The 13,702-nt window shown below is 44.5% G+C and overlaps 1 protein-coding gene across 1 annotated transcript; it reads left to right on the top strand.

Annotated features, from left to right (window-relative positions):
* The first annotated feature begins 1,682 nt into the window (after positions 1-1,682).
* LOC109528023 (solute carrier family 2, facilitated glucose transporter member 1-like) lies at positions 1,683-12,084 on the top strand. Its single transcript, XM_019890291.1, has 11 exons — positions 1,683-2,198; positions 2,333-2,459; positions 6,403-6,507; positions 7,479-7,639; positions 7,727-7,967; positions 8,072-8,234; positions 9,122-9,309; positions 9,379-9,483; positions 9,831-9,929; positions 10,016-10,219; positions 11,441-12,084. The coding sequence occupies exons 2-11, from the start codon at positions 2,445-2,447 to the stop codon at positions 11,747-11,749; spliced, it is 1,590 nt and encodes a 529-aa protein (XP_019745850.1). The 5' UTR covers positions 1,683-2,198; positions 2,333-2,444; the 3' UTR covers positions 11,750-12,084.
* Positions 12,085-13,702: the final 1,618 nt, after the last annotated feature.

The following is a 13,702-nucleotide window of genomic DNA, read 5'->3' as shown; positions in this document are numbered from 1 at the left end:
CACACTTAAAAGAAACAAACCACACAATTGAAGATGAACAAGTAAAAATCCTAGGAACAGAAAAGAGATGGTTTGAAAGGGGAGTAAAGGAAGCGATTTTTGTTCAAAATTTTTCACCCTCTCTGAACCGTGAAGGAGGTATCAGATTTAACCTGTCTCCTATTTACAATAACTTGTTGACCACCAAGGGACATAGACAGGCTGATCAGGCTAACTGGAAGTAGCAATTCAGCCCTAGCCCAAACAACAGGCCTAATCAAGACCCAATGATAGGGAATTTAGAAATCAATGGGCCTCTTCACCATAGGGGCGTGACTAACCATCCCCACCCAGTCCTCAAACAGGCCACGCTCAGCTTTTTAGCGCAGAGCAACTTCCCGTAGTCTTCACGGAGACTTCAGGGTTGTCTACCGCTGACGAAGCTTCTGCGAGAGAAGCGAAACGTCCTTTTTAGTTTTTTGTTTTTTACCCACAGGTACAGATGACGACTGACAGAACCCTTTCTACGATGGAACTTTCCTGTACGACTGAGAGCCTCCACAAACAACTTATACTTTTAATGAAAATGAATTAACATCAAGTAAAAACTGTCAAGACAAATGTGTACAAATCCAATTTCAACATGTTTGAATAAGTTTCATTCTTTAAATGGAATGCTTTTTAGAATTTTTTTTGTCAGAAATCAAAACCATTTCATGAACACGTGAAATGATATTTAATTATAAATACATCATGAAAAAAATATTGAAAATGTTTACATGAAAAATGATTACAAAATGGATTTTTTAAAAAATTATATTTAATAGGGAAACAAAAGATTTTAACAGACTGACATATTTTTATAAAACATTGCATGGACGTTTACAATTAAACATGACATCAATAAAAAGCTGAAAAAAAACGTTTTCCAATCACCTGCCGGGCCAAATATTTTGTAATCATTTACTTCACTTCCGGGTCACTTCCGGGTTGAGTGAACGCTGGCGCGTCTGGCTGCTGCTGCTCACCCGCTATTATTCTTTTTTAGCGTTTGTTTTACGGGTTTTTTTACGGTTTACTCTCGTCATGGGAGAACCCCTCCTCTCCTGTCGCAATTCGTTGTGGTTTTGGACCGTCGGTCGTCGCACGGTTGTCCTCGGTCGCGCTGTCGCGGCGTCCTGCCTGTTCGGCTATCGGACGGTGCTCCGTGCCTTCTCCGCTCCTCTGCGCCCCGTGGTGGGGGTCGACGGGTCCTGTGTCTGGGCTACGCTGCTGTGGACCGTCCTGTCGCTCCTCCATCTGCCCGTGGGGGGACTGCTGCGGTGCTCAGTGGCGGGACTTCTTGAGCTCCGCTTCCGGTGGTCGGGCTCCCCGCCTGTGCTGCACCGTTTCCCGGGCGTCACAGCGTCAGAACCGGCGGCCGATCCGCGTACCACGGCGTGTTGGCCGGCCTGGCTGGGTCAGCTGGTGCTCTTTGCGGCGGCGATGTTGCCGGCGTCAACTATTTCGAGTCGCTAAATTCAGTTTAAATTCATCTCTCCTTTTATTATTTATAATTTTATCTGTGGTTTTATTGTTCTTGTTTTGATTGTAAAGTGTCCTTGAGTGTTTTGAAAGGCGCTTATAAATGTAATGTATTATTATTATTATTATTACTTACGTCCATAAAAGTGCTGTTGCCCTGGTAACGGCTTTGTGTTGCATCATCTGCAGCATCAGCATCAATCAAGGTCGTGAGCGCAAGTCATCATGGGAATTAAGGCAAGGATGCTTTGGGCGCGTCATAACGTCCCAATTGCGCATGCGCCATGCCGTCACGCCAGCTGACCGAGTAACATCAAATCGTGTCCCTAATAAATCGGGGGCTGTGGTGGGGGGGGGGGTTGTCCATGCGTGCATGCCGCGGCCACCGTAGCGCATGGCGGCCCTCCATGACGAGGACGACCACCACGACGATGAGGATGGGTGCGCGCGCACGTCAACGGGGGGCGGGGCCACGTCACGACATCTTTTCCACGCAGAACCCGTAAAAAAGGCGACTTGAGGGCGTGTGTGGACGTGCTGCGGCTCGCGAGGAGCAAACCAACCAAGCTTTGTGGTCGGTCGGGCTGATCCACGCTCAGATCCGAGGACCTTTGAAGCACCATTTCGCCAGCATCACTCACCTTTCCGCCTCTTTTTTGTGACAACACCGATTGGACTATTCCTGTTTTAGCTAGGTGCGTTTGTCGTTGCTTCTTCCCGCTGGTGGGCTTCTCTGAGGCGAGGCTTCGGTTCGGTTGGCTTCGGTTCGGCTGCTGTTGTAGCACCGCGGACAGCGCCGAGCTAACGACGTGCGCTTGTTTCCTCGCAGCGGTCAGCGCATACGGGCGGCTTGGAACGCGGAAGGCCACCTGAGGATCGGCAACGACTGCAGGCTTAGCCTTTCTTCGGCCCCCTCGTAACAGGACCAAGTCAGCAAGACGATGGAAGGACAGCAGGTGAGTGTTTAAAACCTCACCCTACCCTGTTCTTTAACTCTCAACGCCGACATAATCATCTCGTCTAATATGATTACAGTAAATTTGATTGGATTTCACCTACTGTGTCTAGTAAAAAGGTAGCAAAATTAAATTACATCCAAGTGCAGATTTCCACATTGTGCATCTGTATTTTTTTTCTGACTATATCTAATGAGCCTTCGTTATGCCCATTATTTTGATGCAGTTTATTGATTTTTTTTAATTGCTGAGAGCCAGAGAAACACACAACATGAAAGAAAGGTTTTATTTTCTAAATCCATGTCAACTTGAGTTCATTTCTGCAGGGTATGACTTTCATCATGAGTCAAGTTTCCTTTTGAAACGATGTTGTGTGGCTATTAATAATTGATAAATATTTAGATGCTTAAATAGGATACTTGACTCTGATGGAACAAAGTAGCCTGCACGTCCTGATGCGAACAAAGTAGCCTGCACGTCCAAAACAATAATTATTTAAAAAAAAGACGCTATCTGTTTTGCAGTGAAAATTATTGTCTTTGAAGCCTTTTGTGTTGCATAATTAAAATTTATATAATGTGATGCCAAATCTCTCATGCCATTGATGTAATGTTTTTATGCTATCTACGGTCATCATCATTAATTTGTTTTATTGTTTGTTGTTTTGCTCCATATACATCACTTTGTATACAGTGGTGGTTGTTTTAAAGTGCTGTAGAAATACAGTTGAGATTGATTGTTCAATCAATCAAAGGTCATGCGTGCGCACACGCACACAAGATGCTGTGTCACTCTCAGCACTCAGCTGACAGATTTTTTTTTGCCCTTCGTTGAAGTCAACGCAACGCAATTTTCTGGATGTAGCCAAAGGATTGTCGAAATTGCGACACAAAAGCTTGAAGAAAGTCAGAAACTCATAAATCAATTTTGAACAATCCATTTGATTTGTACCCAGACAGGCCGAGAAATAACCCGAGAGCAAAGAAGGACAACAAGGATGAATAATTAATGAATATAGCAATCGCTTTACCACAAGATCACGCTGGGCATTGAAAAAAAACCTCGAGAAGCAAAATACCGATCACAAAAATTGAAAAGCAGCAGCATGATGTTGAACTGTGAGAATGAAGCGAAATCTATGCAAATGCATACGTGACAGTTTGAAGAGCAGCCTGTAAACTTTTAACACTTCCAAAATGTTGTTTATGTTTAGTTTTTTTTTTTTTACTCTCAACATGTTGCCTTTCCATTCGGCTCTTTTGACGAACACTTCAACGTGTATCTTGTCGAGAGAAGAGCAGCTCTTGGTATTGTAATTTTTCTTCCTGCCATGTGGCAAACATGTGACTTGGTGTGGTGATGAGCAAAGGGCTATTGACATGTTGGGGGCGGGGGCCAACTCTTAATCATACAAACTTTGTGTGATTTTGGGTCCAAAAAGTAGCATTTTGCACGCCACCCATGTCGAGGCACCCTTACATATTTTATCAAATTATATTTTTAAAAAATACATTAAATAAAAACGGTAACGATGAAACATTATGAAATACTTGAGTGATTGTGGCCCGTTCTTTACTAAAACACATGAAAAAATATGCACTTTGATGTCGCAAAGAAGCGCTTGGGCAGTTTGGTGTCATCCCGATGACATATCAAGAGGCCATCAAAGCTCGTTTGATCGCTTTCTGCTCTTTGTTGATTGCGAATTTGGGAGGCGAGACGCCAAACTGGAAGGATGGTGAGATTACAGGTCGCCCCCTCGTGGCCCAAATATGAATGCGCAAAAGGAAAAAAAAAAACAAAAACAAACATCGGCTCACTCAAGGACGTCCTTCGGTGTCCTCCGCACTTCCTGGCCTGGCAGCAGCGACCGATTGTGTGCTGCTGACTGAGCACAAGCAAAAAAAAAAAAAAAAAAAAAAAAGACAACGATGTACTGGTCGCCATGATGTCAGTGTCAAGAGTGACAACACATTGAGACAAATGAGCGACAGCTAATTCCCTTGAAAAAGTAACTTTGTTACTTTACTGCTGCCTCGATTATCAAAGAAATTTAGGGTAGATGGAGACCGAGCAGTCGTCGTCTTTCTTGCCCTCTTCCTGTAACGTTTGCTGGCCGAAATGCAGGCGGTCGCCATGACGCCGACATTCGCGAGCTCCCCGAAGTCACCGCGGATGAACGTGGCGTCGATATTTAGATCAATGCAGTCCTACTTCCCAATCGACCGTCTTCACTTTTCCGACATTTCAATTGAAAACGCGTCCATAATGAGCTGTGAGCTGTACCAACTCATGTATTCGAGAGTTGGGTGGGTGATCTTTTGCACGTTATTGAACGCGGCATTTCAATAGGGTGACGTGTTAATCGATTACACTGTACAGTGGTACCTCTAGTTACGTAATGAATTGGTTCTGGAAGAAATTTCTGAACTAGAACATTTTGTAAGTAGAGACACGTTTTCCATGTAAATGCCCTAATTCGTTCCAAGACCCCCCCCCCAAAAAAAAAAATTTCGAAAAAATATAAATGGATCAAAATATGGAACAAATATATGTTACAATTCGATTACTGCACAATAAATGAGAGTTGTGCATAATGTATAAAAAAAAAAAGAATAAACACATACCTGTCAACTTTTTGGAGCGCCAACCTGTATAAACTACCAAAAAAATCCTTATAAAGAGCAAAAAATCCTTAGCAGGAAGAGCTTCACATCATTTTTATACCATCAGAAGGGCGGTACCGAGACACAAAGTGTGATATCATAACTTTCGTTTCTCCTAAACCAATTCTCAGCTTGGCGCATTCCAAAGTTTGTGCGTCTTCAGCAGGGAGTATTCCAATTCTAGGTGATGATTGTTACAAAGACGCAAAGCTATACTGCGAACATGGGAAAGTTATACAGCATGACTGAATATGAGCAGAGTACAAACTAAATATGAGCAGAATATAGACTTCATTCTCCATAATACAATGTCTGGTTAATGTCTAATCATCATTCTACTTCGTGGCATTACTGGAAAGTTAGTGGAAATGAAAGCATTCGCGTAGACTACCACCATTCTGGGCAAAAGCAAACGGAACTACCTGTTAGGGGGGGGGGGGGGAAAAAAGGAAATAAAAAGGAAATTTTCAAAATCCGTATGATTTGTGCGATACGGCCATATACGTAAGATTCACCACAAAATCCGTATGAACTATGGCTAAACCGTATGAGTTGACAGGTATGTAAACAATAAAAATGATGGTCATTTAACTTTTAACTGTGTCCTCATCGTTTTTCGCCCTCTTTCGTCCATGTTCTCTCTCAGAAGTGGTTTTTGCCTGGCGTTTTGTAAAGAACCGATCCAAGAACGTTTGCTTTTGTCGGCTTTAAACAATGCTTCGAAAATGTCCAAGGGCGAACATCAGCATCGTGGGCGATCGCCCGACTGGTGAACACTTTTTCCGGATGATTCACTTTTACGTAAAACTATCGGAAACCCTCTTGGCCCGAGCGGCAAAAGACAAGGATGCTGCATAAACACATACCTATCTATCAACACACATAGAAACATACGGTCGAGGTCCCTCTTAGCCAATGGGATGCCAGGAAGATGCTAGGTAATAGCCAATGGCAGAACAAATATAAGTATGTTGCATTCAGGAAACTCGGAGCTGTGACTAGCAGCCAATACTGTATTTTTACCTTTCGTTTCTTGAAATTTCTTTCGTAACAAGAGGCAATATTTTCCTGTTTCGTAACTTGAAAATTTCGTCTGAAGAGACGTTCGTAAGTAGAGGTACCACTCTGTGTGTGCATGTGTGTGTGTGTGTACATATACATACATACATATAATTTTTTTTTTTTTTTTTTACTTAGTATGGCCGCCATGTTGTCTTGTGATTTGTGAGCGATGTGGTGCTGCTGGTTAAATGCTTTCTGGTCTTTGTTTGCGGCGGCAGGGCAAGCAGGTGACGGGCTACCTCCTGTTCTCCCTGACGACGGCCGTCATCGGCTCGCTGCAGTTCGGCTTCAACACGGGCGTCATCAACGCGCCCGAGCAGGTTGGTGTCTGCAACATTTCTTCCTCGGCATCAATTACTTTTGGTAAAAGGGCAAAGTTGAAATCGGGGCTGTCCAAACTTTTTCATTTGAGGCTGCTTTTGAAATGCTCTGAATTGAGTTGATCAACCCTGTCACCTGATAACATGATAAGCTGTCCACCGTAGTAACCCCTGTCCCTGAAAGGGTTAAACACACAAAACTCAATCCAGTCAGCAATTGTATATTGTTGATATTTTCAAATTATTTTGGAAAAACTGTCGTTATCGGTGACGAGGCAACAAGTTTGGGATTTTTGGATGACCTGGGCCTTGTAACCTACCAGACTAGATCCACCCCTGCCGGAGTAGACCGGTCGAGGGGTTGGACACGCTTATGAAGTCATAAGTCCATAATTGTTGCCTTGATGCAGTTTTATTTCCAAAGATGAGTGATCAAAGACGAACGTACAATGCCCCGAAATATGTTCTGTACTTTCCAAACAAAGAAAGCGGCGAGCTCATGGTTCAAAAACTCTTTTCCACTGGCTGCTTGGACACCTTGCAAACTGAGGAGCGCTTCCTACTTGAATAGGTGTGCGAGCAAGAGCAACTCGATGACTTCCACATGTGTACCCGAACACAAAAGTGGCTCCTCCTTGCAGATCGCCGAGCACATCAGAAAGCTGACGGAGGAAAAAAAATAAAGAGGCTGACTTTGAAGAATCGAAATTTATGACAAACGTATTCTGTATTGATTCACATAGATTTGTTCACCAAATAATTTCTTAGCAATGTCGATGACTTGAAGAATGACAATTATGGTAAAGAATGAAAGGCATTGATTTTTTTTTTTTCAAACCAGCGGATGGAGGGCTACAAATGGCCCCGGGACCTTGCTTGGACACCACTGGTTCAAAGGTTCGGCTCCAAAAGCATAAAAGCGGTCACGCAGTCGTCGCTGAGCGCCCTTTTTTTTTTGTTGTGTTTTTGAGAAACTACGTGCGTTCTTCAACGACACCTGGATGGAGCGCTACGGCGAGCCCATCGACGCCGGCGTCTGCACGATAGTGTGGAGCGTCACCGTCGCCATCTTCAGCATGGGCGGCATGGCGGGATCCTTCAGCGTGGGCGTCATGGCCGACCGCTTTGGCAGGTGGGCGCCCTCGTCGGCGCGGCACGTCCGCTCTGCGCTCTGCGCGCAAATGTCAAATCAAGCATTGGCGCCTGCGACGTCCCGCAGGAAGCGCTCCATGTTCCTGGTCAACATCCTGGCGGTGATCGGCGGGCTGTTGATGGGCTTTTCCACCTTGTGCTCATCGTACGAGATGGTGATCGCCGGCCGGCTGGTCATCGGCCTCTTCTGCGGACTCTTCACGGGCTTGACGCCGATGTACGTGGGTGAAGTGTCCCCCACTCCGCTCAGGGGCGCTTTCGGCACTTTGCACCAGCTCGGCGTGGTCGTCGGCATCCTCATTGCTCAGGTCAGCTGCTCTGACAACCGCCGGTCGCGCATGCATACACCAACGTAGAACTCATTTAGCAGCGTTAGAGACCCAGATTTTTTTTTTTTTTTTTTTGCGGGCAGATCTTGGGCCTGGAGAGGCTGCTGGGCTCGTCGCGCCTGTGGCCGCTGCTGCTGGCGCTGACGGTGGCGCCGGCCGTGCTGCAGTGTGTCCTGCTGCCCTTCTGCCCCGAGAGCCCCCGATTCCTACTCATCAACCTCAAACAGGAGGAGGAGGCACGTAAAGGTCAGCCTCGGTCTCGCCATCGCTTGCGTTTCCAACCGCACCTTTAGTCATTCGCCGAAACTAAATTGCACGTGTTATTGAGGAAAAATCTTTTTTCACAATTTTTTTTTTTCAAAGGGGTAATTTTATTTATTTTTTTGCAAATTTGAAAGAGAAAGTACGATGCTTGACAGGAAAAAAAAAAAAAAACTAGCGCTACAAAAATTTGTTATTTTCAGTTGGTCGAGGTGATTTTACCGTATTGGTCCGAATATAAGACGGGCCTGATTATAGGACGACCCCCTCTTTTTCAAGACTCAGGTTTGAAAAAAGACTTTTTGAACACCAAATTAATTTTCATACAGAAACATTACATCATCTGAAACAAATGATTTAAACAATATATTTGAGAGAAAAAGCATGTTGTTTTGCCTCATTCAAATCTAAAGTACAATCGCATTCGTAAATGAATGGCCTCTGGTTTTTGAAATGTAAATGACATCATAACTTCTCCTCAGCTGCCAGTTAACCTGGCCGATCTTCGGCCCACTTTTCTCCAGATTGTCGCTACGTTTCTCCATTTTCTGTTATCTCTTCTATTATTTTCTTCTCTTTTCTTTCTTACCGCTATTTTTTATTTTTCTTCTTTTTGCTACCGCTGCTTTTACTTTTATTCTTCGTGGCAGGGGTTCACTTTTGCCTGGGGAGTTTAGTTCAGCATTCGCTTCAATGATATCTGGCGCCATCTAGCGTCGTGAATGGGTAAAATGTCTAGACCCTGAATATAAGACGACCCCCACTTTTTCAGTCTTATTTCAATGCAAAAAAACAATATTAATTTTATTTTCCTTTCACAACGTCGGTCCGCGTGTCCATTGACCCGCGTGTGTGCACCTTGATGTGCGCAGCGCTGGTGCGACTGCGCGGCAGCGAGGACGTGGGCGGCGACCTGCAGGAGATGAAGGAGGAGAGCAACAAGATGGCGCTGGAGAAGAAGGTGACCATCCTGGAGCTCCTCCGCTGCCCGAGCTACCGCCAGCCGCTTCTCATCGCCGTCATCCTGCAGCTTTCGCAGCAGCTGTCCGGCATCAACGCCGTGAGTGGCCGCGCCGCGCCGCCCTAACATTTCCCTTTCCGCCCAAAAAGCACAGCTTTGTGTCCACAGGTCTTCTACTACTCGACAGGCATCTTCAGCTCGGCTGGCGTCAGCCAGCCCATCTACGCCACCATTGGTGCCGGCATCGTCAACACTGTCTTCACTGTTGTCTCGGTGGGTGCCCGCTCTGGGATTTTCTCTCCTTTACATGCAGTCACTTCTATTCTTTCCCGTTGCTCACACTTGGGTAAGTTGTGTTACGTTCTGACTGGAACCTGATGACATGATAAGCTGTCCACTGGAGTGACCTCTGTCCCCGTAAGGGTTAACATTCGAATAACTTTGATTTAATTTGCTGGGGCTGAAAAGTCTTTCAAAAGTGTTAACTCATTCAGTACCAGCCAATTCTGGACCAAGTTTGAAAAGACGTTTCAAAACGTCTTTGGGAGTGAATGAGTTAATATCCACTCGTGAGTGACCTGTCGGGAAAAGGCGCTTGTTGACTCGGCGTTGGTGTGCAGCTGTTCCTGGTGGAGAAGGCGGGCCGCAGGACGCTGCACCTGCTGGGCTTGGGCGGAATGGCGCTGGCGGCGCTGCTCATGACCGTCTCGCTGCTGCAGGTGAGTGGCCCGCCCTGCATCGCTGCTTCCCTGACGAATGTCGCTCGTCTGACCGGGTGTCTCACCCCCTCCGCCGCCACCGGCAGAAGGACATGGCCGGCATGAGCTACGTAGCCATCCTGTCCGTCATGGTGTTCGTGGCCATGTTCGAGCTGGGCCCGGGCCCAATCCCTTGGTTCATCGTGGCCGAGCTCTTCTCGCAGGGCCCGCGGCCCGCCGCCATGGCCGTCGCCGGCTGCTGCAACTGGACCTCCAACTTCCTTGTTGGAATCAGCTTCCCCAAACTTGAGGTAACCCCAAAAAAACAAAACCCCCGAGTACTGCATACTCCCAAGCTCAAAGGATAATCTCACGACACGACTTTTTTTTTTTTTTTTTTAAAGCATCATTTTTTGACAGAAAAATTAGGTACCGTATTTTCCGCACTAAAAGGCGCACTGGATTGTGAGGCGCACCTTCAATTAATGGCCTATATTTTAATTTATTTTCATATATTGCACGCCCTGGACTATAAGGCGCAATCTACAATGCATCCACTAGATAGAGCTACAGGTACGTTTTTGTCCGTCTCTCCGTTCCTTCTCTTCTTCCGAGACTTGAGAGACGTTCCACGACTGCTCCAAAAAAGAGTAAATTTACGATTACTTCAATGAATCTACGAAAATTGAAAATACAGTAATGCATCAAAACAGAAAATCACAAAATAAATTCTATAGCCCCGTAGCTGCAACTGAACAATGAGATGTCAGTAAATTTGATCTTAGTTTTACTGTTTGGTGCCTACTACCATCTTTGTTACTGATTATTGCTTTGTTGTTGTATATATATGGTAGTTGCTCCATGTACAGGACTTTGTATGCAGCAATGGCTGTTTGAAAGTGCTCTTTAAATACAGTTGAGTTGAGTTAAATTGGAGGAGACTGGACTGTCTCAGACGTGTTTATTTATTCCTTTGTTGTGTACTGTATTCACAAACGAGGAAGTCACAAAATCAATTCTGTAGTGGGGGCTATAGAATTTATTTTGTGATTTCCTCGCTTGATTTTCTTTTTTGATGCATTATTTTCATTTTTTGTAGTTTCATTGAAGGAATAGTTAATTTACGTTTTTCGAGGCAGTCATGAACGCCTCTCGAGTCGGAACGGAAGAAGAGAAGGCACGGAGACGGACAAAGACGTACCTGTATTTGTTGAGACTGTGAAAACCATTAATAAAGTGTGCGTTTTAAAAAAAAACAACACCACAGCTCTCCTTTTTTCGGAGCTGTAACAAAAACTTATTTCATAAAGCAGCGATACAGTTCACTCAACCAACAGCAAGTTATAACATTGTAAGCATGTCTCCAGCAAGGAGCCATCTTGGGGTCAACGTATTTCGTAATGACCATACACAAGGCGCACCGGATTTTAAGGCGCGCCGTGAGCTTTTAAGAAAATGGAAGACTTTTTGGTGCGCCCTATAGTGTGGAAAATACGGTACAATTGGTTTTGTGTGTGTGTTCATTCCTACAGGAATGGTGCGGGCCGTGGGTGTTCCTGATCTTCATGACCTTCCTGGTGATCTTCTTCATCTTCACCTTCCTCAAAGTCCCGGAGACCAAAGGCAAAACGTTTGAGGAGATCTCCCGCAGTTTCACCGGCGGGGGCGCCGCCTCATCCCCCGTAGAGGCCCGCCCGCACCGTCCCGAGGGCGGCAACGGCACCGCCAAGGAGGAGAAGCGAGACGAGAAGGAGAAGCTCCCCCTAGTGGAGACGGGCGCCGGCAACAACGGCGAGACGGAGCCCCTCCAGGAGAAATCGGTGGTATTGGAGAGCGTCTAGACGCAAAGGAAACGAGACCGTCAAAGGCCGCTTCCGCAACATCCTCAATATCGATTTTTTGTCTTTTGGCTTTTCCGTGCAATCGACATTGCGCTAAGTCAAGTTGTGCTCGTTCAAGCCGCGTCTCTTGGCCAGCGGGCGTGGTCGGCCGTCATGTTTGGATCATTTCGTGTGCGTGCGTGCGTCACTTTATAAGCTTTGATGTAGACACAAGCTAAAACTGCGCAGGAAAATGTGTTAATTTCTGATCATTTATTCATCCATTTCATTCAATCATGCTTGATCGGAAGTTACTAAAAAAACATTTAGTTCCATAACTCGTTAATTGATTTACTGCAAATAATTAAAAAAAAACATTTAAAATAAATACTTATTTCATTTGTATTTTAAATAGTTTAAGAAATTGTTCTGTTTTAAATTTTATTTCAAATGAATAGAATTCTTAAAATAGATTTAATTGCTTAAAATAAAAACAATTTAATGACAAAATAAAAAGCAATTTATTGACATTTTTACAAGAAATCTACTGCACGCTTATTTAACGACTTCATTCAGAGTCATTTTAGCTTTTCTTCCACTCAAATTATTAAACTGCTGTACTCCGAAATGTAAGCTTGGGTGCGTTCCTGCTGCTGCTACCATGGCAACCACCCACTTGACAGTATTGCGTCATCTTTGGCAAAGGCTTTTAGGAAGTGTAGTTTCTTCACTTGACTCCACGGCGACATTTCGTGCTTTTTTGGAGTTTTTTTTAAAAACAACTTTTAATGAGTGTTGTCAGGCCTTATTGTGTCGTTATTATTGTTAGCTTAAAGTCAGCAATACCAAAGCTCATTTTTTTTGTCCTTTGTGCCACCTTGCTGATGTATTACAGCACCCAACCGTTACATTCCCCCACCAAATCTATTTTGCTACACCACGAGATGAGAAGTATATAAGTAGAGAGTATTTTTTTCAAGAGAGCCATTTGTTTTTTCTGACGGTTGATGAAGGGAAAAGAACGGAGGCTAAGTGCAATAATAGTAGACAGTGTGACTCCACAGTCGTCTCGTCGACTGTCCACTCGACTCATTCACTCCCAAAGACATATTTCGAGGACTTTTCAGATTCAATCCCAGGTAGAGGTTAGGTTAAAAAAAAAGGGATTAAAAATGGCTGCTACATATATAACCCAGAAGTAGAATTGTAACGTTTTCCAAACTGAAGATGAAAGCAACAGTTAAGATTGACCGTGAACAGATAGTTCAATCGGTTAAGCACTTTAGAAGAATCCCCAAAAACGGTGGCAAAGAAACTGTGTGATCTACTGACCTAACATTGAGAGACCCTGCAAAGGGAATTCCCACATTTTTTGGGGGCTGACGGGGCCTCTTTAGAGCACCTCGTTGCCCACAATAACCCGGTAGAGTATAGTTGCGCGTTTTAAATATATGCGCAGGTAGAAGAAACATGCTAAATGATGCTAGCATCTATTTTTCCAGGTTGTTGCAGCAGTATTTATGATAGACAGTGGAAAGGGGCGTGGCCTCAGTGCATTCAGCAGACATGGTCAGCGTTCACAGCGTTTTCAAAGTGGAAAGAACGCCTTCATTTTTTTTCACCATATGCCAGCCTCATTTTAAATTCATGGCTTTTTTTGCGGGTTGAAATTTGGCAGAGATTTTACTTTCCACTTTACAGGGATTTTCAAGTCATGGAGGGCAAGTGCTAATATGTATAAACATCGCATCCACTACTGTAAATTGACTTTCATCCTTTTATTTTTCACAATGATACCAAAAGACTTGGCAGGATGTTTGCAATTTTATTATTTTCCAGATTTCCAAATGTTTTATGGAAAGGGGTTCTCAAATTCTTAACAATTGAACAAAATTACCAATGTGACACGCACACGTTGTCCAAAATGCAATTGTCATCTCGGATTTCACGCAAGATGAGGGAATTGCTTGAAAA

Source organism: Hippocampus comes, unplaced genomic scaffold (genome assembly GCF_001891065.2).
Source record: "Hippocampus comes isolate QL1 unplaced genomic scaffold, H_comes_QL1_v1.1 scaffold71, whole genome shotgun sequence".
NCBI classification, from domain to species: Eukaryota; Metazoa; Chordata; class Actinopteri; order Syngnathiformes; family Syngnathidae; genus Hippocampus; species Hippocampus comes.
This window is presented reverse-complemented; position numbering and strand designations above follow the sequence as displayed.